The sequence below is a fragment of the Convolutriloba macropyga genome, chromosome 10, assembly GCF_964194025.1.
Source record: "Convolutriloba macropyga chromosome 10, txConMacr16.3, whole genome shotgun sequence".
Taxonomy (NCBI): Eukaryota; Metazoa; Xenacoelomorpha; order Acoela; family Convolutidae; genus Convolutriloba; species Convolutriloba macropyga.
The window spans coordinates 60158401-60183012 of NC_134477.1; the positions used below are offsets into that span (position 1 = coordinate 60158401).

The following is a 24612-nucleotide window of genomic DNA, read 5'->3' on the forward strand; positions in this document are numbered from 1 at the left end:
GCAGCCTTATTGTGAGAAATTTTTTGCAATCTGAATTGGTCATGTATGATTCTATTTAGTTTAGAGATCCGAAAGTTCTGATCTCTAAACGGCGTGTGCCGTTTTTCAATTGGATCAGTTTCTGTAGTAATTTCGTAAATGAAAAGACGGTGGTCAGTTTTTGTTTCAGAAAATGACATTCAAAACTAAACCAAAATTTGAAGAAACAGTCTCAGGTTGTCTCAGTGTGAAGCAGAGTCGTTTCCTCCAGAAGCGCTTTAATAAAACCGGTTGCGGCTATTTTCAAATATCCAGGGGGTTGTTGTTTGGTTTGAAAAACCAACTTAAAAGAGCTCATTTTTATCGTAAGCTTTTCAAGGTCATTCGACCTCCTTACAATTTAATCTGTTTTTTTAGGGGCCCCGGTCGAGATTTCTGTCGAAAAAATAATGTAAGATTTTTGATGGATAGCGATCAAAAACTTTTTTTCAGTAAAGCGCCCGTATCTCTTAGCCATGAATGCGGTGAAAACGGTGATTGTTTGTAAGATTTGCAGTTTTAAGCGGTGACATTTTGTAAGATTTGCGGTTTCATGCGGTGAAATATACATTTTCACAATTCCTACAAGGAACTCCCGTTCATGTTTTCGACCCTCTCACCTGCATGCTAACAAATTATTACTCCACTGCGCCGTCAATGACGTATTTTTATTCAATTTCCTTCGAAATAAATTCAAATTCAATAAATTTAAAGGAAATCATATGCGTGGAATCTTTCTACGGTTTGCGGTTTTTCGCTGTGATTTTTTCAAATCCACGTCTTAAAAGGTGAGAAAACATTTACAGCTACCAACAGGAAGCGATGAAAAATATACAAATATAGCCGGTTAAGATAGAGCAATTTTAACTGGTGATTTTTTCACAACTTTAACTGAAGAAAATAGAGTTTTTATTCTATTGAAATTACAAAAAAATTTGATATTTTAGACTTCACATAAATAGTAGATCTCTCACTAAGAGTTTGAATTGATTTGAATAACTGGTAGTTCTAAATAAATCAGCTATTTATAAAAAAATATTATTTACCTAAATGCAACTAAAACTAGCTTCTTTTCTAAGGAAAGTACACCAAAAGTTCTTGATGTCTTTGATATACCATAGTTAGAGCATATCTAATTATGAGTTTTCAATAATTTAAGTTTTCATCTCATTTGACTTAGAGGCTGTCACGAAACACATTATCGGGAAATATATATGTTGTTTGCGAAATATTTAGGCACATGGAGGATTGGTAAGTTAGTTTTCGTTTCATAAAAATTTGGGTCGATAGAACTTTGTGAAACTTTGTACGGTATGCAATATTTAGCGATGATTTTTCTTTGCTCCGCTCTCAACGCCTTCAACGCATCTTCTTACATCTTTTTTGATATCTAATCTTTTGATCCATCTAATTGAATTATCTTTTGATAATATCTAATCTAATATGATCTAATCATGCATTCTTTTAGAGATATTATGATATTTTAAGCGGTCTTTGATGATATTTATTTGTTTAAAACCATGATAATGTCCCCCACCATTCAGAAAATAAGGCAATATCGACCTTTAGAAGAAACCCTTATCCGGAACATTTCTGATATTTGAAGACAGCGTTCTGAGAAGCCTCTTGCTATTTGTTTTCTGGTCTCAAAGATGTTTTTGAGCGGATCTATCTGTGACTGAAGCTAAATGATTTCTCCCACAATTTCAGATTGTGATTGAATTTCGCTCCACCTTCAGTCGGACGAACAACTTTCGTAGCTCCACCAATTCTCATTCGAAGCTAAACTTTCAGAAAATATTCAGTGTAATGTTTTCGTTATCACAATTCCGCAATAATTGACAAACTTTCCAAAAAACTTCCGCAAGAAATTTGGTGAAATTATGCACAAACATGTAACGCAATTCAGCGTATGAAGGCTGTTATTTTTAAATGTTTTCAGCGCATTCTGTTCATTTCTAACGTTTCAATGCCTTGACATCTAAACACGAGAGTATGATAACGGGAAATTCTCCCATTATCTTTTTAATAAATTGTAAGAGAATCTCGGATCTTTTCCGTTTATCCCCCCCGCACGCACGTGCCTTGTTTTTATATGATGAATTACAATATAATGGCACGTACTCTGTAACTGGGGTTGTATAACGTACTCCGGGCACAAACGGAAAAGATCCAGAATCTCTCCAATGGTTAATTTGAATTCGTAAAAGAATTTCTATCTCTCTAATGATTACCAGATTAAAAACATACTTGAATCCATAGTAGGGTTGCAAGAATACCAATAGTTGACAAGAGGTAATGAAATCTCTTCTGAAGTCGAAGGAATTTCAAAAATAGGAAGGAGATCAACTGATTTTCTGCAAGAGATCCAGGCACTCATAAGACTGCAATTCAACCACCAATTTCTCTATTTTATTCAAGGTCGGTTGTTTTTTCTAATGTTTCTGTTATGATGACACGGGAATCAAGATAACGTTCCAGGAAATCACACTATCAATCGTTTGATAACAAGACAAGCTTACATGTTTATGCAGAGAAGAATTATATACATTGAGTAGAGAAAATATACATATTATTGAAACAATGCTGCACAGTTGTTGAATTGAGTAAACAAAACCAAAAAAACTTCGCACACAGAGTAGTCAACGAGTATTCAAAATTTGTAAACAATGATCCTCTTTTGTTTACGGCGTATTTGTTGAAAAACCTAATTAGTATATCTTGCCCCAGAGGTTGCATACAACAGTCTTCATTGATCGTTTAATTGATGATTTTAGATGCTTTTCAGTAAGAATTTTATTGTCTTGGCTGGTAAATTCATTCTTTTGATAAATTAATAATCCGCTGATAAGACCTACAGAAATATTAGACGATGTTTGTTCTCATATTGAACAACTTCAATTCCATAGTTTCAGGGTAACGATAATGGCCCTAGTTAACCAAAAAGACGAGTGGAACATCATTAAGAAAGCAAATTACTGCTGCCGGGATGATGCACGCGATCACCGGCTTTCTTTCAATGAACATGAACAATCCTCATACCAACTTTTACTCCAATGTAGTGCATTCAGTTCAACAAGTCATTCGCGATCTGGCGTCTGATTTTCATTAAAAGTTCAAACAGATTAAACTGTGGTTTAATTGAAGCAAGAATGGTTTTCATCAGATTTCAACTGTTTTTTATTCAAGGTTTGTGTTAATTGCTCGGCTAGAGCAGAAGTTTGACATTCGATTAAAAGCTCGGTCAGCGCAGCAGATTAAATCATTAAGCTCGGTCAGGCTTGGCAGGGTACATTCAGTGACAAAAATTAGATAGAGTGGAGGTATTTTTATTGTTATACATTGAAATCATTTTAATCCTCGGATACAGCGGAAATCTAGATCTAATCAGGAATCCAGGTTGACGTCTGTGTCTAGAAGAGCCCGTGAAGAATCACCTCCCGGACGAGGTGTGTGAGCCAACCCAGGCAGAGGTCCTCGCTCAAAATGATCTATGAAAATATCCATCCAGACTATTTTTGCTTATGAAAATACCCAGGCAGACCAAAAATGCCTATGATCCAGACTTTGCCTCGTTCAAAACTTTGGTGCGTTTATGTGCTCGTTCAAAACGCTTATGAAAAGACTTGCACAGACAAAAATGCGATATGATACAGACTTTGGCTCGTTCCATTTATGAAAAGACTCAGAAAGACCGAAAAACTTTATGATCCAGACTTTGGATCGTTCAATTTATGAAAAGACTGGAGCTAAGAAATACCGACAAAACTGGCGTACGAAACGTCGGTATTTGTCGGTGTTTGTCGGTTTCATCGGTTTTGCATGTATGAAGCGTTGGTTTTTGTCGGTATTGTAGAAATAATCCCAAGTTGAGGAGTCCGCTCAAATTCCGCTCAAAAAATGCAAGAGATGACCAGAATGAGCGGAAATTGACCGGAATGAGCGGAATCGATAAAAAATACTCCATACCCAGTACACTCCATACCCAGTTTGGATCGATTTGGACAACTCGTCAATCTAACGAAATAGACCTAATTTTGAAATTTAAATAATTGAAATATTTGAAAATTTCCGTAAGAAAAGCTAACTTTATTCCTAGACAAGCTTTAGCAAAAATTCTTTTTGTTTTACACTCAAGGTACCCGTGGTATACTCCATACCCAGTTTGGTTCGATTTGGTCAATTCCTTGACCCGGTGAAAAAGACATTTTTTTGAATTTAGGTTTTGGAAATATTGTTTTATAGTCATTTATCATTTATCTTTTATCATTTATAGTCATTTAGCGATTTATTATGCTTTGTTTTGTTTGGAAGTAGAGTTTAAATTTGGTTTTTACCTAAAGCTCTACTCAAAATCTCCTATAGTTGTTTGTTTGTAACTCCGCCTTAGCCGGTCCCCAGGAGGGGAACACAAGTGGAAAATCTCAAAAAGTTGTCCGTTAGTTCAAACACTACCTACATTGAAGTTTTGGCCAGAGAAAGACATAAAGTCAAACTAATAGGAATCAGCAACAAAGCAGTTCATATTCCTACTATTTATTTTTAAGAAAAGCAACATTTAGGCTCCGCTGGTCAGCCGGCAAAGGTCGGCATAGACTTTTGTTATTGTTTGGCATGTAAGTTGAGCCAGTTGGACCTAATGAACTCAAATAAAACAGTCATATATAATATAATGCAAAAATGTCACTTTTCATAATGTTATCAAAGCTGTAAGTAGATAGAAAACATCTTAAAAGCTGGCAGAGAAATTTCAATTGTCGGGAAAAAAATTTTCGACCCCAGTTTTATGCCCTTAGCTATGGGTTCACTTCAGGGCTAAGGCGGTTCAGCTATAGGAGCTCCCTAAAAAAGTTTGGAACCTTCATAAAAGTGCCACTTAACAATTTTTGCGGTGACATATTTACACATATAAAAACGTTTAATATCACATCATAAATGTTACCATTGCAGTATATACATGATGTTAACGTGTGACTGGTCTCGAAAGACTACTTACATTGAGGTTGTGGCCAGAGAAAGACATAGAGTCAAACTAATAGGAAACAGCAACAAAGCAATTCATATTGCTACTATTTATTTTTAAGAAAAGCAACATCTAGGCTCCGCTGGCCAGCCGGTGAAGGTCGGCATGGACTTTTACTATTGTCTGGCATGTAAGTTGAGCCAATTGAACTTAGTGAACTCAAATAAAACAGTCATATTTAATATAATGCAAAAATGTCACTTTTCATAATGTTATCAGAACTATAAGTAGATAGAAAACCTCTTAAAAGCTGGTAGAGAAATTTCAATTGTCGGGAAAAAAAGTTTCGACCCCAGTTTTATGCCCCTAGCTATAAGTTCACTTCAGTACTAAGGCCGTTCTGCTATAGGAAGTCCCTAAAAAAACTGGAACCTTCATAAAAGTGCCACTTAACAATTTTTGCGGTGACATATTTACACATATAAAAACGTTTAATATCACATCATAAATGTTATCATTGCAGTATAAACATGATGTTAACGTGTGACTGGTCTCGAAAGACTACTTACATTGAGGTTGTGGCCAGAGAAAGACATAGAGTCAAACTAATAGGAAACAGCAACAAAGCAATTCATATTGCTACTATTTATTTTTAAGAAAAGCAACAATTAGGCTCCGCTGGCCAGCCGATAAAAGTCGGCATGGACTTTTATTATTGTCTGGCATGTAAGTTAAGCCAATTGGACCTAATGAACTCAAATAAAACAGTCATATTTAATATAATGCAAAAATGTCACCTCTCATAATGTTATCAGAGCTGTAAGTAGATAGAAGACCTCTTAAAAGCTGGTAGAGAAATTTCAATTGTCGGGAAAAAAATTTTCGACCCCATTTTTATGCCCCTAGCTATAAGTTCACTTCAGTACTAAGGCCGTTCTGCTATAGGAAGTCCCTAAAAAAGTTTGGAACCTTCATAAAATTGCCACTTAACAATTTTTGCGGTGACATTCTTTACACATTTAAAAACGTTTAATATCACATCAAAAAGGTTACCATTGCAGTATATACATGATGTTAACGTGAGACTGGCCTCCAAATACTAACTACATTGAGGTTATGGCCAGAGAAAGACATAGAGTCAAACTAATAGGAAACAGCAACAAAGCAATTCATATTGCAACTATTTATTTTTAATAAAAGCAACATTTAAGCTCCGCTGGCCAGCCGGTAAAGGTCGGCATAGACTTTTACTATTGTCTGGCATGTAAATTGAGCCAATTGGACCTAAAGAACTCAAATAAAACAGTTATATATAACATAATGCAAAAATGTCACCTTTCATAATGTTATCAGAGCTGTAAGTAGATAGAAAACCTTTTAAAAGTTGGTAGAGAAACTCCAATTGTCGAGAAAAAAATTTCGACCCCAGTTTTATGACCCTAGCTATATGTTAATTTCAGTTCTAAGGCCGTTCTGCTATAGGAATTCCCTAAAAAAGTTTGGAACCTTCATAAAAGTGCCACTTAACCATTTTTGCGGTGACATTATTTACATATTTAAAAACGTTTAATATCACATCAAAAATGTTACCATTGCAGTATATACATGATGTTAACATGTGTCTGGCCTCCAAGTACTACCTACATTGAGGTTTTGGCCAGAGAAAGACATAGAGTCAAACTAATAGGAATCAGCAACAAAGCATTTAATATTCCTACTATTTATTTTTAAGAAAAGCAAAATTTAGGCTCCGCTGGACAGCCGGTAAAAGTCGGCATGGACTTTTATTATTGTCTGGCATGTAAGTTGAGCCAATTGGACATAATGAACTCAAATAAAACAGTCGTATATAATATCATGCAAAAATGTCACCTTTCCTAATGTTATCAGAGCTGTAAGTGGATAGAAAACCTCTTAAAAGCTGTTAGAGAGAAATTCCAATTGTTGAGAATAAATTTTTCGACCCCAGTTTTATGACCCTAGCTATAAGTTCACTTCAGTTCTAAGGCCGTTCTTTTATAGGAGGTCCCTAAAAAAGTTTGGAACCTTGATAAAATTGCCACTTAACAATTTTTGCGGTGACATTATTTACACATTTAAAAACGCTTAATATCACATCAAAAAGGTTACCATTGCAGTATATACATGATGTTAACGTGTAACTGGCCTCCAAATACTAACTACATTGAGGTTGTGGCCAGAGAAAGACATAGAGTCAAACTAATAGGAAACAGCAACAAAGCAATTCATATTGCAACTATTTTTTTTTAAGAAAAGCAACATTTAAGCTCCGCTGGCCAGCCGGTAAAGGTCGGCATGGACTTTTACTATTGTCTGGCATGTAAGTTGAGCTAATTTGACCTAATGAACTCAAATAAAACAGTTATATATAACATAATGCAAAAATGTCACCTTTCATAATGTTATCAGAGCTTTAAGTGGATAGAAAACCTCTTAAAAGCTGGTAGAGAAATTCCAATTGTCGAGAAAAAAATTTCGACCCCAGTTTTATGACCCTAGCTATATGTTAATTTCAGTTCTAAGGCCGTTCTGCTATAGGAATTCCCTAAAAAAGTTTGGAACCTTCATAAAAGTGCCACTTAACCATTTTTGCGGTGACATTATTTACATATTTAAAAACGTTTAATATCACATCAAAAATGTTACCATTGCAGTATATACATGATGTTAACATGTGTCTGGCCTCCAAATACAACCTACATTGAGGTTTGGGCCAGAGAAAGACATAGAGTCAAACTAATAGGAATCAGCAACAAAGCATTTCATATTCCTACTATTTATTTTTGAGAAAAGCAAAATTTAGGCTCCGCTGGACAGCCGGTAAAAGTCGGCACGGACTTTTATTATTGTCTGGCATGTAAGTTGAGCCAATTGGACCTAATGAACTCAAATAAAACAGTCGTATATAATATCATGCAAAAGTGTCACCTTTCCTAATGTTATCAGAGCTGTAAGTGGATAGAAAACCTCGTAAAAGCTGTTAGAGAAATTCCAATTGTCGAGAAAAAATTTTTCGACCCCAGTTTTATGACCCTAGCTATAAGTTCACTTCAGTTCTAAGGCCGTTCTTTTATTGGAGGTCCCTAAAAAAGTTTGGAACCTTCAAAAAATTGCCACTTAACAATTTTTGCGGTGACATTATTTACACATTTAAAAACGCTTAATATCACATCAAAAAGGTTACCATTGCAGTATATACATGATGTTAACGTGTAACTGGCCTCCAAATACTAACTACATTGAGGTTGTGGCCAGAGAAAGACATAGAGTCAAACTAATAGGAAACAGCAACAAAGCAATTCATATTGCAACTATTTATTTTTAAGAAAAGCAACATTTAAGCTCCGCTGGCCAGCCGGTAAAGGTCGGCATGGACTTTTACTATTGTCTGGCATGTAAGTTGAGCCAATTGGACATAATGAATTCAAATAAAACAGTTTTATATAACATATTGCAAAAATGTCACCTTTCCTAATGTTATCAGAGCTGTAAGTAGATAGAAAACCTCTTAAAAGCTGGTAGAGAAATTTCAATTGTCGGGGAAAAAATTTTTGACCCCAGTTTTATGCCCCTAGGTACATGCTCACTTCAGTTCTAGGGCTTTTTTGATATAGGAGGTTCCTAAAAATCTTGGAACCTCCATAAAAGTGCCACTTAACAATTTTTGCGGTGACAATATTTACACATTTAAAAACGTTTAATATCACATCAAAAAGTTACCCTTGCAGTATATACATGATATTAACGTGTGGCTGGCATCCAAATACTACGTAAGTTGACTTTATGGCCAGAGAAAGACATAGAGTGAAACTAATAGGAATCAGCAACAAAGCATTTCATATTGCAACTATTTATTTTTAAGAAAAGCAACATTTAAGCTCCGCTGGCCAGCCGGTAAAGCTCGGCACGGACTTTTATTATTGTCTGGCATGTAAGTTGAGCCAATTGAACCTAATGAACTCAAATAAAACAGTCGTATATAATATCATGCAAAAGTGTCACCTTTCCTAATGTTATCAGAGCTGTAAGTGGATAGAAAACCTCGTAAAAGCTGTTAGAGAAATTCCAATTGTCGAGAAAAAATTTTTCGACCCCAGTTTTATGACCCTAGCTATAAGTTCACTTCAGTTCCAAGGCCGTTCTTTTATAGGAGGTCCCTAAAAAAGTTTGGAACCTTCATAAAATTGCCACTTAAAAATTTTTGCGGTGACATTATTTACACATTTAAAAACGCTTAATATCACATCAAAAAGGTTACCATTGCAGTATATGCATGATGTTAACGTGTAACTGGCCTCCAAATACTAACTACATTGAGGTTGTGGCCAGAGAAAGACATAGAGTCAAACTAATAGGAAACAGCAACAAAGCAATTCATATTGCAACTATTTATTTTTAAGAAAAGCAACATTTAAGCTCCGCTGGCCAGCCGGTAAAGGTCGGCATGGACTTTTACTATTGTGTGGCATGTAAATTGAGCCAATTGGACCTAATGAACTCAAATAAAACAGTGATATTTAATATAATGCAAAAATGTCACCTCTCATAATGTTATCAGAGCTGTAAGTAGATAGAAAACCTCTTAAAAGCTGTTAGAGAAATTCCAATTGTCGAGAATAAATTTTTCGACCCCAGTTTTATGACCCTAGCTATAAGTTCACTTCAGTTCTAAGGCCGTTCTTCTATAGGAGGTCCCTAAAAAAGTTTGGAACCTTCATAAAATTGCCACTTAACAATTTTTGCGGTGACATTATTTACACATTTAAAAACGTTTAATATCACATCAAAAATGTTACCATTGCAGTATATACATGATTTTAACATGTGTCTGGCCTCCAAATACTACCTACATTGAGGTTTTGGCCAGAGAAAGACATAGAGTCAAACTAATAGGAATCAGTAACAAAGCATTTCATATTCCTACTCTTTATTTTTAAGAAAAGCAACCTTTAGGATCCGCTGGCCAGCCGGTAAAAGTCGGCATGGACTTTTATTATTGTCTGGCATGTAAGTTGAACCAATTGGACCTAATGAACTCAAATAAAACAGTGATATTTAATATAATGCAAAAATGTCACCTCTCATAATGTTATCAGAGCTGTAAGTAGATAGAAAACCTCTTAAAAGCTGGTAGAGAAATTTCAATTGTCGGGAAAAAAATTTTGGCCCCAGTTTTATGCCCCTAGGTACATGCTCACTTCAGTTCTAGGACTTTTTTGCTATAGGAGGTTCTTAAAAATCTTGGAAACTCCATAAAAGTGCCACTTAACAATTTTTGCGGTAACAATATTTACACATTTAAAAACGTTTAATATCACATCAAAAAAATACCCTTGCAGTATATTCATGATATTAACGCGTGGCTGGCATCCAAATACTACGTAAATTGACTTTATGGGCAGAGAAAGACATAGAGTGAAACTAATAGGAATCAGCAACAAAGCATTTCATATTCCTACTATTTATTTTAAAGAAAAGCATTATTTAGGCTCCGCTGGTCAGCCGGTAAAGGTCGGCATGGACTTTTATTATTGTCTGACATGTAAGTTGAGCCAATTGGACCAAATGAGTTCAAATAAAACAGTCATATATAATATAATGCAAAAATGTCACCTTTCATAATGTTAGCAGAGCTGTAAGTAGATAGAAAACCTCTTAAAAGCTGGTAGAGAAATTTCAATTGTCGGGAAAAAAATTTTTGACCCCAGTTTTATGCCCCTAGGTACATGCTCACTTCAGTTCTAGGGCTTTTTTGCTATAGGAGGTTCTTAAAAATCTTGGAAACTCCATAAAAGTGCCACTTAACAATTTTTGCGGTAACAATATTTACACATTTAAAAACGTTTAATATCACATCAAAAAAATACCCTTGCAGTATATACATGATATTAACGCGTGGCTGGCATCCAAATACTACGTAAATTGACTTTATGGGCAGAGAAAGACATAGAGTGAAACTAATAGGAATCAGCAACAAAGCATTTCATATTCCTACTATTTATTTTAAAGAAAAGCATTATTTAGGCTCCGCTGGTCAGCCGGTAAAGGTCGGCATGGACTTTTATTATTGTCTGGCATGTAAGTTGAGCCAATTGGACCAAATGAGTTCAAATAAAACAGTCATATATAATATAATGCGAAAATGTCACCTTTCATAATGTTAGCAGAGCTGTAAGTAGATAGAAAACCTCTTAAAAGCTGGTAGAGAAATTTCAATTGTCGGGAAAAAAAATTTTGACCCCAGTTTTATGCCCCTAGGTACATGCTCACTTCAGTTCTAGGGCTTTTTTGCTATAGGAGGTTCTTAAAAATCTTGGAAACTCCATAAAAGTGCCACTTAACAATTTTTGCGGTAACAATATTTACACATTTAAAAACGTTTAATATCACATCAAAAAAATACCCTTGCAGTATATACATGATATTAACGCGTGGCTGGCATCCAAATACTACGTAAATTGACTTTATGGCCAGAGAAAGACATAGAGTGAAACTAATAGGAATCAGCAACAAAGCATTTCATATTCCTACTATTTATTTTAAAGAAAAGCATTATTTAGGCTCCGCTGGTCAGCCGGTAAAGGTCGGCATGGACTTTTATTATTGTCTGGCATGTAAGTTGAGCCAATTTGACCTTAATGAACACAAATAAAATAGTCATATATAACATAATGCAATAATGTCACCTTTCATATTGTTATCAGAGCTGTAAGTAGATAGAAAACCACTTAAAAGCTGGTAGAGAAATTTCAATTGTCGGGGAAAAAATTTTCGACCCCAGTTTTATGCCAAGAGCTATAAGTTCACTTCAATGCTAGGGCTGTTCTGCTATAGGAGGTCCCTAAAAGTTTGGAACCTCCATAAAAGTGCCACTTAACAATTTTTGCGGTGACATTATTTACACATTTAAAAACGTTTAATATCACATCAAAAATGTTACCATTGCGGTATATACATGATGTTAACGTGCGGCTGGCCTTCAAATACTACCTACAATGAGGTTTCGGCCAGAGAAATGTATAGAGTCAAACTAATAGGAATAATAGGAATCAGCAACAAAGCAATTCAAATTACTACTATTTATTTTTAAGAAAAGCAACATTTAGGCTCCGCTGGCCAACCGGTAAAAGTCGGCATGGACTTTTATTATTGTCTGGCATGTAGGTTGAGTCAATTGAACCTAATGAAGACAATTGAAACAGTCATATTTAAAATAATGCAAAAATGTCACCTCTCATAATGTTATCAGAGCTGTAAGTAGATAGAAAACCTCTTAAAAGCTGGTAGAAATTTAAATTTTCGGGAAAAAAATTTTCGACCCCAATTTTATGCCCCTAGCTATAAGTTCACTTCAGTGCTAGGACTGTTCTGCTATAGGAGGTCCCTATAAAAGTTTGGAACCTCCATAAAAGTGCCACTCAACTATTTTTGCGGTGACATTATTTACACATTTAAAAACGTTTAATATCAAATCAAAATGTTACCCTTGCAGTATATACAAGATGTTAACAAGTGGCTGGCATCCAAATACTACCTACATTGACTTTATGGCCAGAGAAAGACATAGAGTCAAACTAATAGTAATCAGCAACAAAGCAATTCATATTCCTATTATTTATTTTAAAGAAAAGCATTATTGAGGCTCCGCTGGCCAGCCGGTAAAAGTCGGCATGGACTTTTATTATTGTCTGGCATGTAAGTTAAGCCAATTGGACCAAATGAATTCAAATAAAACAGTCGTATATTATATAATGCAAAAATGTCACCTTTCATAATGTTATCAGAGCTGTAAGTAGATAGAAAACTTATTAAAAGCTGGTAGAGAAATTTTAATTGTAGGGAAAAATTTTCGACCCCAGTTTTATGCGCCTAGCTATAAGTTCCTTTCAGTACTAAGGCCCTTCTGCTATAGGAGGTCCCTAAAAAAGTTTGAAATCTTCATAAAAGTGCCACTTAACATTTTTTGCGGCGCCTTTATTTAAACATTTAAAAACGTTTAATATCATTTCAAAAATGTTACCATTGCAGTATATACACGATGTTACTGTGTGACTGGCCTCCAAATACTACTCTTATTGCGTTTTTGGCCAGAGAAAGACATAGAGTCAAACTAATAGGAATCAGCAACAAAGCAATTCATATTACTACTATTTATTTTTAAGAAAAGCAACCTTTAGGCTCCGCTGGCCAGCCGGTAAAGGTCGGCATGGACTTTTATTACTGTCTGGCCTGTAAGTTGAGCCAATTGGACCAAATGAACTCAAATAAAACAGTCATATATTATATAATGCAAAAATGTCACCTTTCATAATGTTATCAGAGCTGTAAGTAGATAGAAAACCTATTAAAAGCTGGTAGAGAAATTTCAATTGTAGGGAAAAAATTTTCGACCCCAGTTTTTTGCGCCTAGCTATAAGTTCCATTCAGTACTAAAGCCCTTCTGCTATAGGAGGTCCCTAAAAAAGTTCGAAATGTTCATAAAAGTGCCACTTAACACTTTTTGCGGAGCCATTATTTAAACATTTAAAAACGTTTAATATCATATCAAAAATGTTACCATTACAGTATATACATGATGTTAACGTGTGACTGGCCTCCAAATACTACCTTTATTGAGGTTTTGGCCAGAGAAAGACATAGAGTCAAACTAATAGGAATCAGCAAGAAAGCAATTCATATTCCTACTATTTACTTTTAAGAAGGCAACATTTAGGCTCCGCTGGCCAGCCGGTAAAGGTCGGCATGGACTTTTATTATTGTCTGGCATGTAAGTTGAGCCAATTGGAACTAACGAACTCAAATAAAAGAGTCAAATATAATATAATGCAAAAATGTCACCTTTCATAATGTTATCAGAGCTGTAAGTAGATAGAAAACCTCTTAAGAGCTGGTAGAGAAATTTCAATTGTAGAGAAAAAATTTTCGACCCCAGTTTTATGCGCCTAGCTATAAGTTCCTTTCAGCACTAAGGCCCTTTTGCCATAGGAAGTCCCTAAAAAGTTTGCAACCTTCATAAAATTGCCGCATAACAATTTTTGCGGCGCTATTATTTACACATTTAAAAACGTTTAATATCACATCAAAAATGTTACCACTGCAGTATATACATAATGTTAACGTGTGAATGGCCTCCAAATACTACCTATATTGAGGTGTTGGCCAGAGAAAGACATAGAGTCAAACTAATAGGAATCAGCAACAAAGCAATTCATATTCCTACTTTTTAAGAAAAGCAACATTTAGGCTCCGCTGGCCAGCCGATAAAGGTCGGCATGGAATTTTATTATTGTCTGGCATGTAAGATGAGCTCATTGGACTTAGTGAACTCAAATAAAACAGTCATATATAATATAATGCAAAAATGTCTCCTTTCATAATGTTATCAAAGCTGTAAGTAGATAGAAAACCTCTTAACAGGTGGTAGAGAAATGTCAGTTGTCGGGAAAATACTTATCGAACCCAGTTTTACGCTCCTAGCTACAGGTTCACATCAGTTTTAAGGCCATTCCGCTATAGGAGGTCCCTAAAAAAGTTTGGAACTTTCATAAGGGTGCCTCTTAACAATTTTTGCGGCGCCATTTTTTACACATTTAAAAACGTTTAATATCACATCAAAAATGTTACCATTGCAGTATATACATGATGTTAATGTGTGGCTGGCCTCCAATTACTACCTGCATTGAGGTGTAGGCCAGAGAAAGACATAGAGTCAAACTAATAGGAATCAACAACAAAGCAATTCATATTCCTTCTCTTTATGTTTAAGAAAAGCATATCGGTACAGCTGCAAAACTAAAATGCAAAAAAAGTTTTTGTATAATAACCATTCCAAGAGGTAACCATGTTATTATGAAAGCACTAAGTGTATAATTCATTGGTTTTGAAACGTTTTCGAGGCATTTTTTAAGATAATTTCTGCTAAAAACTGAGTTTTTTGGAAAAAATATGACCATGTCCAATGATGTTTATTCTAGTTATTCATCATCTACTGATTTAAATTGGCTCAAAATAGTCTGAATAGCTTGGTATTTAGTGCATCTTTATTGCAGAAAAATATTTTCATGGTAAATATTGAGTAGATTGTAACAATTTGGCTTGAAACTGGAAGAAAATTTAACCTTACATATTACCTCATTAAACAGATTTATTGATATCTTCACGATTACCGTATCAATTGGTATGTTCGTAGGCCTGTTATCTTGCTCAATTCATGTACTTTGTGGTAATAATTAGATACCAAACTTAAACAAAAAGTTTTGTGTTCAAAAACGCAAACACTCGGACTTTTTTACTGCTTTTTCTGTGCATTTCGGTACAACCTGCAAAAAAGATTGTTTTGGAGTTATAGAAACTGAAATTTCGTATGACGAAACTTTCTGAATGTCAGTCATGATATGCTTAAAGCAAGAGGTCTGTCATTTTTTGGTCAACCAGCCGTTTGAGACATGCATTTTGATATAATTTCAACTGAGATGGGATAATTTTTAAAAAAATTTTACTACGTTTAAAGTTGTTTTCATTAATTTCTCAATAACTACAGAACCAAGTTTGCTCAACATAAGCGCAATCGCTTGGTATTAAGCACCTTGTTACTGCTGATAAATGTTCTCATGACAATTGGACAGTGGTTTGTAGTAATTTGGGGGTAAACTAGAGAATTACTCCAAAACCTCGAAATTCATGATGGTCTAAATTTCGGTATTGTAAAACAGCTGTACTGGATGTTTTTAATGGTTAATTAAGTTACAATAACATGTCCTGAATGCACCCATATCATTTTTCAGTGCGTTCCCCGGCAGGAAAACACCAAATTTCGTCTCTGTAGCTCTGTAACTGCCCAAATTGAGGTGTTTGGTACCAAAGATGCATTTTGAAATTTTTCGGGCAAGAAAGGTCCCAAAAATGTTCTATAGCCTATTTTACTCCTTGTTATACGTAGAAACTAGATATTAAGTGCTCCATATAGGTTTTTAGTGGTCTTGGTGGTGAATTTTGCCTCTGCAGGTGGTGCAACCCCCCTTGAGGTCTTGGGGGGTACCAAACGTGCATTTTGAAATTTTTCGTGCATGAATGGTCCAAAAGTGATGTACTATGGCTTGTTTTACTCCTTGTTATATGTAAAAACTAATAACTAGGTGCTGCATATAGGTTTCCAGCAGTCTTGGTGGTGCATTTTGCCTCTGCAGGTGGTGCACCCCCCCTTGAGGTCTTGGTGGGTACCAAACGTGCATTTTCAAATTTTTCGTGCATGGATGGTCCAAAAGTGATGTACTATGGCTTGTATTACTCCTTGTTATATGTAAAAACTAATAACTGGGTGCTGCATATAGGTTTTCAGCGGTCTTGGTGGTGCATTTTGCCTCTGCAGGTGGTGCACCCCCCCTTGAGGTCTTGGGGGGTACCAAACGTGCATTTTGAAATTTTTCGTGCATGGATGGTCTAAAAGTGATGTACTATGGCTTGTTTTACTCCTTGTTATATGTAGAAACTAATAATTAGGTGCTGCATATGGTTTTTCAGCGGTCTTGGTGGTGCATTTTGCCTCTGCAGGTGGTGCACCCCCTTGAGGTCTGGGGGGTAACTAACGTGCATTTTGAAATTTTTCGTGCATGGATGGCCCAAAAGTGATGTACTATGGCTTGTTTTACTACTTGTTTTATGTAGAAACTAATAACTAGGTGCTGCATATAGGTTTCGATTGGTTAGTATTTTAGAAGTTATTATCGATTTTCGATCTCGAACCTCCGAAAATGACCACATGCTCACTGCTCGATCTTTAAGTTTTCTGCAGTCAGAGTGTTTATGTTGATAACCGGTTAATATGAGTTGCGATATCATTGCACAAAACTTTTAAGACTGCGTTGAACGCTTTTGATGCACCCTTCGGGAAACTATAAACGAACTAGCGTTTGGTGCCAATTGAAAACAGGGCATAGCAACTGAATGCTCGGTTACTTTTCATCGGTTCAAGGAGTTGTCCAAATCGAACCAAACTTGGTATGTAGTAGCGCCTGTGTAGTTAGAGCATAGGAAAAAAGGAATTTTATGTATAGATTACCTAGGACAACCTAAGTTAGTTTTTCATACGGAAATTTGCGTATTTCTCGAATAACGAATTTTAAAAAAGGTCTTTTTCATCGGGTCAAGGAGTTGTTCAAATCAAACCAAACTTGGTATGTAGTAATCCCAGGGTAGGTAGACTCTAAGACAAAAAGATATTTTGGTTTAGCTTGCCTAGGAAGGAAGTTAGTTTTTCGTACGGATATTTGCGATTATTTCAAATAAGCAATTTTAAAAAATAGTTAAATTTTATCGGATCTTAGAGTTGTTGAAAGTGAACCAAATTGATATCCCAGACTACCAGTACTATTTAAGTTGTAATGCCCAAAGAATGGTCCGCCTAATTTCCCTAGAAAAAAGTTCGTGTTTCAATCGGAAATATAGACTTTTTCGCTTTTTCTATTTTCAAAAATATAGAAATTTTAATGGGTCAAGGATTTGTCCAAAGTGAACCAAACTTGGTATGGAGAATTTCCAGGGTAGGTAGACTCTATGACAAAAAAAGTTTTTGGTATAGCTTGCCTAGGAAGGAAGTTAGTTTTTCGTACGTTAATTTCCGATTAATTCGAACAATTAATTTTAAATAATTTTAAAAATATTTAAATTTTATCGGGTCAAAGAGTTCTTCAAATCAAACCAAACTTGGTATGGAGTATCCCCAGGGTAGGTAGACTCCGAGACGAAAGAAATTGTAGGTATAGCTTGCCTAGAAAAAAAGTGAGTATATCATACGGAACTTTTTGAATTTCTCGAAAAAGGAATTTTAAAAAAAGGTCTTTTTTATCGGATCAAAAAGTTGTTCAAATCAAACCAAACTTGGAATGGAGAATCCCCAGGGTAGGTAAACTCTGAAAAAAAAAGAATGTTTGGTATAGCTTGCCTAGGAAGCATGTTAGTTTTTCGTACGGAAATTTTGAATTATTCGCTTAATCTATTTTCAAAAATAAAGAAATTTCATCGGGTCAAGGAGTTGTTCAAATCAAACCAAACTCGGTATAGATAATCCCATAGGTACTTAGAGTGTAAAACAAAAAGAATTGTCGCTATAGCTTGCCTAGCAAAAAGTTAGTTTTTCATACGGAAAGTTGAAATTATTTCGTTTAAATTGCAATTATTGAATTTTAAAAATAGGTCTATTTCGTCGGGTCAAGGAGTTGTGCAAATGGAACCAAACTTGGTATGGAGTATCCCCTGTATATATAGAGTCTGAAACAAAAATATTTTTCGCTATAGCTTGTCTAGGAAAGAGTTAGTTTTTCGTACGGAAATTTTGACTTATTCGCTTATTCTATTCTCAAAAATATAGAAATTTCATCGGGTCAAGGAGTTGTTCAAATCAAACCAAACTCGGTATGGAGAATCCCAGAGGAACCTAGAGTGTAAAACAAAAAGAATTGTTGGTACAGCTTGCCTAGAACAAAAGTGAGTTTATCATACGGAACTTTTTGAATTTCTCGAAAAAGGAATTTTAAAAATAGGTCTTCTTTATCGGATCAAAAAAATGTTGAAATCAAACCAAACTTGGTATGGAGAATCTCCAGGGTCGGTAGACTCTGAGACAAAAATAATTTTTGGTGTAGCTTGCCTAGGAAGCCAGTTAGTTTTTCATACGTTAATTTCCGATTAATTCGAACAATTAATTTTAAATAATTTTAAAAAATAATTAAATTTTATCGGGTCAAAGAGTTGTTCAAATCGAACCAAACTTGGTATGGAGTATCCCAAGGATAGGTAAACTCCGAGACAAAAATAATTTTTGGTATAGCTTGCCTAGGAAGCCAGTTAGTCTTTCGTACGTTAATTTCCGATTAATTCGAACAATTAATTTTTAATAATTTTAAAAAATAGTTAAATTTTATCGGGTCAAGGAGTTGTTCAAATCAAACCAAACTTGGTATGGAGTATCCCCTGTGTAGTTAGGGCATAGGGAAAAAGGAATTTTCGGTATAGCTTACCTAGGACAAAAGTTATTTTTTCATACGGAAATTTGCGTTTTTCTCGATTAACGAATTTTAAAAATAGGTCTTCTTCATCGGGTCAAGGAGTTGTTCAAATCAAACCAAACTTGGTATGTAGTAATCCCAGGGTAGCTAGACTCTGAGACAAAAAGAATTTTTGGTATAGCTTGCCTAGGAAGCAAGTTAGTTTTCGTACGTTAATTTCCGATTAATTCGAATAATTCATTTTTAATAATTTTGAAAAATAGTTAAATTTTATCGGGTCAAGGAGTTGTTCAAATCAAACCAAACTTGTTATGGAGTATCCCCCGTGTAGTTAGGGCATAGAAAAAAAGAATGGTTGTTATAGCTTGCCTAGGAAAAAAGTTATGTTTTATTACGGAAATTTGCGATTATTTCGAATTGTTAATTTTAAATAATTTTGAAAATAGGTCTTTTTGATTAGGTCATAGAGTTGTCCAAATTGAACCAAACTTGGTATGGAGTATCCCCTGTATAGTTATTTTGTTAAACAAAAAAAATTTTTGGTATAGCTTGTCTAGCAAAATAGTTAGTTTTTCATACGGAAATTTGCGAATTTCGCGATTAGCGAGTTTCAAAAATAGGTCTTTTTTATCGGATCAAGGGGTTGTTCAAAATGAACCAAATTGATATCCCAGACTACCCGTACTATTTAGGTTGTAATGCTAAAAGAATGGTCCGCCTAACTTTCCTAGAAAAAATTTTCGTATTTCAATCGGAAATATCGACTTATTCGCTTATTCTTTTTTCGAAAATATAGAAATTTTATGGGGTCAAGGAGTTGTTCAAATCGAACCAAACTCGGTATGGAGTATCCCCTGTGTAGGTAGAGCATAGGAAAAAAAACTTTTTGGTATAGCATGCCTTGGAAAAAAGTTAGGTTTTTTTACGGAAATTTGCTATTATTTCGAATAGTTAATTTTAAATAATTTTGAAAATAGGTCTTTTTGATTAGGTCATAGAGTTGTCCAAATTGAAGAGTTGTCTTTCCTTTCCCTGTGCCCTTAGAGGGACTTTCGCATTATGTTGTCTGTCTTCCTTGACTTTATATGTTATGGTGCTACATTTTGTTGTTTTGGTGCTATATTTTTGTTTTTTTTTTAGGTTCTGGCTTATCCGGAAACTGTTTGTGTCTTTTTAGCTATCAGAGCCTGGGTTTTTTTCTTGGGCTGCAAAGGAAAACTCGCCTAAAGTGCGGACAGTTTTTCTTGCAGTTCGAGATAGTAAGAGGTATCACGAAAAAATCTGGACACATTCATCATATTTCTTAAAAAAAAGGTTTATAAAAAAGATGTAAAAAAATGTATGGTGCAGACTTTAGCTCGCCTATGATAAAGTTTCTAGCTCGTCTGTGTTGCAGAAGTGGTGCGTCTATGGGACAGTTTTTGGCTCGTCTATGCTGCAGAATTGGTGCGTCTATGGGGCAGTTTTTGGCTCGTCTATGGGGCAGACTTTGGCTCGACCGTAAGTACTTGGTGCGTTTATGTTGCTCGTTCAAAAAAATTCCTCGCCTGTGTATGTTTGAACGCACCATACCCCCTGTGTGCGTTCAAGAACGGTCTGCGTCATAAACGAGCACAAACGATAACCTCGACCTGGGAAGCCAGCCCTGATCAGACCAACTTTGATCTCGCACGAGAGGTGAATTGCAACCCCTCCACCGAATCTGGCAGCGCTAACTCGACAAACACTACTAAATCAACGATTTTCAGTTGTTTCCCTCGCCATATTTTGATAATGAATGACAAATGGCAACCCTTGAGGTTGAACCAAGACAGTTATTGGCCAAACCGCCATGGGTTGCGGACAGGGTGTTCCAGACCGACCTTACCCAAGAAAAGGTATTGGCCCGACCGAACAGATTTTTGTTGCCCTTGGCCAGACCAAGCAGACTTTGGCCACCACTAGCCAGACTGAACAGACTTTGCCCAGACTTTTGGCGAGGCCGAAGAGACCTAAGACCGGAGTTTAAGCCACACCCTAGGAGAGACCCACTTAAACATGTAGAAGCATTCAATGGAATTTATAAATCGCTCGTTTCACATTTTGTACGAGAATGGAACATCAACTTCTTCATAATATTTTTAAATAAAAAAACGGTCAATTTTAGGACCATTGCGAATTTCAAAAACTAAATTGTTACCAATGATACATATATATATATATATATATATATATATATATATATATATATATATATATATATAAATATATATAAATTTATATAAACAAAAAAGACTCTTTCATATATTCAACAGGCCATGGGTTAAACTAATTGCTCCAGCAAAAAGTATGCTTGGACAGTACCGTCGTTCCCCCGCCATTTGAGATATAGAGGAAGAGCTTTATGCTAGCCAACTTTTCAACTTTTTTTGCTCACACCAACTTATGTTACTTCATTACTTCTTGCTTCTTTCGGGCCCCTTTAAGCCAAATCAACCTTTAAGCCTAAAACTTTAAGTTTGAATTTTTCTTTTTGCGAAAGAGAAAAACATTTGTATTTGAATTCTCTTTGTTTATGCAGTTATGAGAAAAAATGAGCAAACATACCGATCGGTTTTTTATTCAGATATTTTCTGTTCAAGTGTCGAAAAGTCTCCCATACAATCAATTGTGTCTCTGCAATTAGAGGTCATCTGAAAGAGAGCCAAAGGCGCGTATTGGGCAGATCAAAAACACCAAAAATGGTTACTGGCCTTACCAAAAAGACCAAAAATAGCCAATGGCCAAACGGAAGGCTCAAACCAAAACTTTTTCCAGACCATTGAGTTAGGTCGCAAGGTAAACCCTTATGTGCAACACAAATCGGTCTGGACGACATCTCTCCTGGGTAAAGGACATCTTCCTGGATGAATACTTGACTTTGAGGATGAGGTTGTCAGATGTCAATTTCGTTTTTTTTAAACAGAATAGCTATGAGACAACATGGTATTTTTTTTATTGGGAAGGTCGCTTAGACAAAAGACGTTATATTTTCTTGGCGAAGAAAGTACACCAACCCACACAAACACACATACACAAACAGAGAAACTCACAAACACAAACACACCCACAAGCACAATCAACATAAATGTACAATTGTATATATGTATATGTTTATATATATATATATATATATATATATATATATATATATATATATAAATATACATCTATATACATGAATATATATATATATATATATATATATATATAAATATACATCTATATGCATATATATATATATATATATATATATATATATATATATATATATATATATACAAACAAAAAAGACTCTTTCTTATATTTAACAGGCCATGGGTTAAAGTAATTGTTCCAGCAATAAATATGCTTAGACAGTATAGTCGTGCGAGCCATTTGAGAAATAGAGGAAGAGCTTTATGATAGCCAACTTTTTTGCTCACACCAACTTATGTTACGCCATTACTTCTTGCTTCCTTCAGGCCTCTTTAAGCCAAATTAAATTTTACACCTAAACATTTGAGTTTAATTATTTTTTGTTTTTCCGAGAGAAAAAACATTTTTATTTGAATTCTTTTTTGTTCACGCAGTTATGAGAAGAAATGAACAAACATATGCACCGGTTTTTTATGACCAAACAGACCAAAAATAGCCAGTGGTTTTGTATTTGGTCAGAGGTTTGGAGTCTCATTCTGCTGCTGGATTTAGAAAATCTTGAGTTGTTGTAACCACTCCTCTCTTAAATTATTGTTTATCAATTAAAAGGCACTCTCTTATAATTGTTATTAGTTGTTTGTACTTAAGTCGGTTACAAATTTTAGAGCTGAGATCGCAGAGGTAAGCATTTCAGTTCCCACTGAGTTCTCCTGAACAAATCAAGTTTTTTGAGTTATTAGGTTCTCATCAAGTCTTCAAATATTTTCAATACTTCTTCTGGCTTGCCTGAGTTATTGCTATAAAAATTATGTCTAAACCACGTGCGAAAAGTAGCCTATTAACTATGTATTGATGTTGAAGAATGAAAACTGAAAATTAAAAAAACTACAGAGCATATTTAACACATTTCTCTACGATGAATATATCGATCGGCCTTTGAGTATATAGTTCCTCCCCCCACAAGTGGCGTCGGAACAATAACATGGACAAAATAGCGTCAGATAAAACTGAAACTTAACAAAATAACCTATAGTTCACCAGAAAAAAATGGGACCGGTCCATAAAAAGACTTGGTAACAATTAGACAATAAAGAAGAAAAACAGTAAATTTGAAAAATTCGCTAAATTTTTTTCTGAAAACAATTAATTTCAAAGTAATGAAAATCATTAGAAATCAACTAAAATGTCCCATAGGTTTACGATTACAAGTGTTTCTAAAGATGGGATTTAAAAACTGTCGGTATTCAACTTTTATGCGGTTACAAAAAGAACAATAAATAGACGACAAACAAAAAATCAGTTTAATTTTGCCAGAAAACGCTTTTGAGGCCGTAAAGCCATACTTTGGCCCTCAAAAAAGTTCGACTGCACTTTCTTCAAACAACGATAAGGTATTATGTGACCTCCCATCAATGAAACTAGGTAACAACTGGACTAAAAGAACAAAATGCAAAAATAAGTGATACTTAAATTTTTTGGAAAATTTTTTTTTCAAAAGACATGAAAGTCATTAATTACAAAATGAAATAAGTAAACAGGTTTGTTTATTCTTCGAAACAAAACCCCTGAGAACTGCAATGATATAGAATATATCTTACCTCTACAAAAAGAACGTAAAAATAACAAAAACCAAAAACTAGTTTACTTTTTTGTGAGAAACCCGTGTCGAAGCCAGAGAAGTCATAACGAACTCTTTAAAAACATTAAATTTTGTGACACCATTCTCTTTTACACCTTCCGTTGACAACAATTTTGTCATAATTGGCCCGTAATTAATGAGACTAGGTAACAAACAGACAAAAAAAGAATTTCCAAATTAAAAAGTATTTTTTTTGTTTTAAAAAACAATTGTTTTCGAAGTCATGAAAACCATCAGCTATCTACTAATATCAGAATATCGGCCCATTCATCGTTCCATAAAACAGCCAATCAAACAGGGTCATTGTACAGGAAGTTTCATACGAATAAAAAGACAAGCTAAAAACGACAGTTAAAGAGAAAATTACAAATTTCAATTAAATTGTTCGAGAAAGTTCGAGAAATTGTTCGAGAAAGGATGTTTTACTCACCGATTTGATACGGGGGAAGCCGTGTTCTCTGGGCGATAGACTTTGTATTTCATATTGAACGACTTCGCGCCCAAATTGTAACCCAAAGAAGTATTCACACGGTCTGTTATTCACTGGTATTGTCACCCTTAAAAGGAATGAAGTGATTTACTTTTTCAATTAAAAATATGACATGGATTGTTTTATTTTGTTTGCAATTATAGTGGATACACGATAATGTTTCTTCCAACAATCGGATGATGCCAGATTGCTATTTTTCGTTTCTCCAAACTTTGAATATTCTGATAAACATCTTAATTTTTTTTCTGCGGTTTTGATGAAAAAAAGCGCAAAAATGATCTGGTCAGTTCCAGCAATGGATTTACTTTTTTCATATTACTTG

At 34.9% G+C, this 24612-nt stretch overlaps 1 protein-coding gene across 1 annotated transcript in view; it reads right to left on the reverse strand.

Moving 5' to 3' along the window:
• Positions 1-1558: 1558 nt before the first annotated feature.
• The window catches only part of LOC142348780 (uncharacterized), a 70377-nt gene continuing 47323 nt past the window's right edge, over positions 1559-24612 (reverse strand). Inside the window, exons 8-9 of the mRNA XM_075400277.1 lie at positions 24231-24357; positions 1559-1800 (exon numbers count right to left, since the gene is read on the reverse strand). Of these exons, the coding sequence (XP_075256392.1) occupies positions 1687-1800; positions 24231-24357 (241 nt within the window). The 3' untranslated portion in view covers positions 1559-1686. The remainder of the gene's footprint in view (positions 1801-24230; positions 24358-24612) is intronic.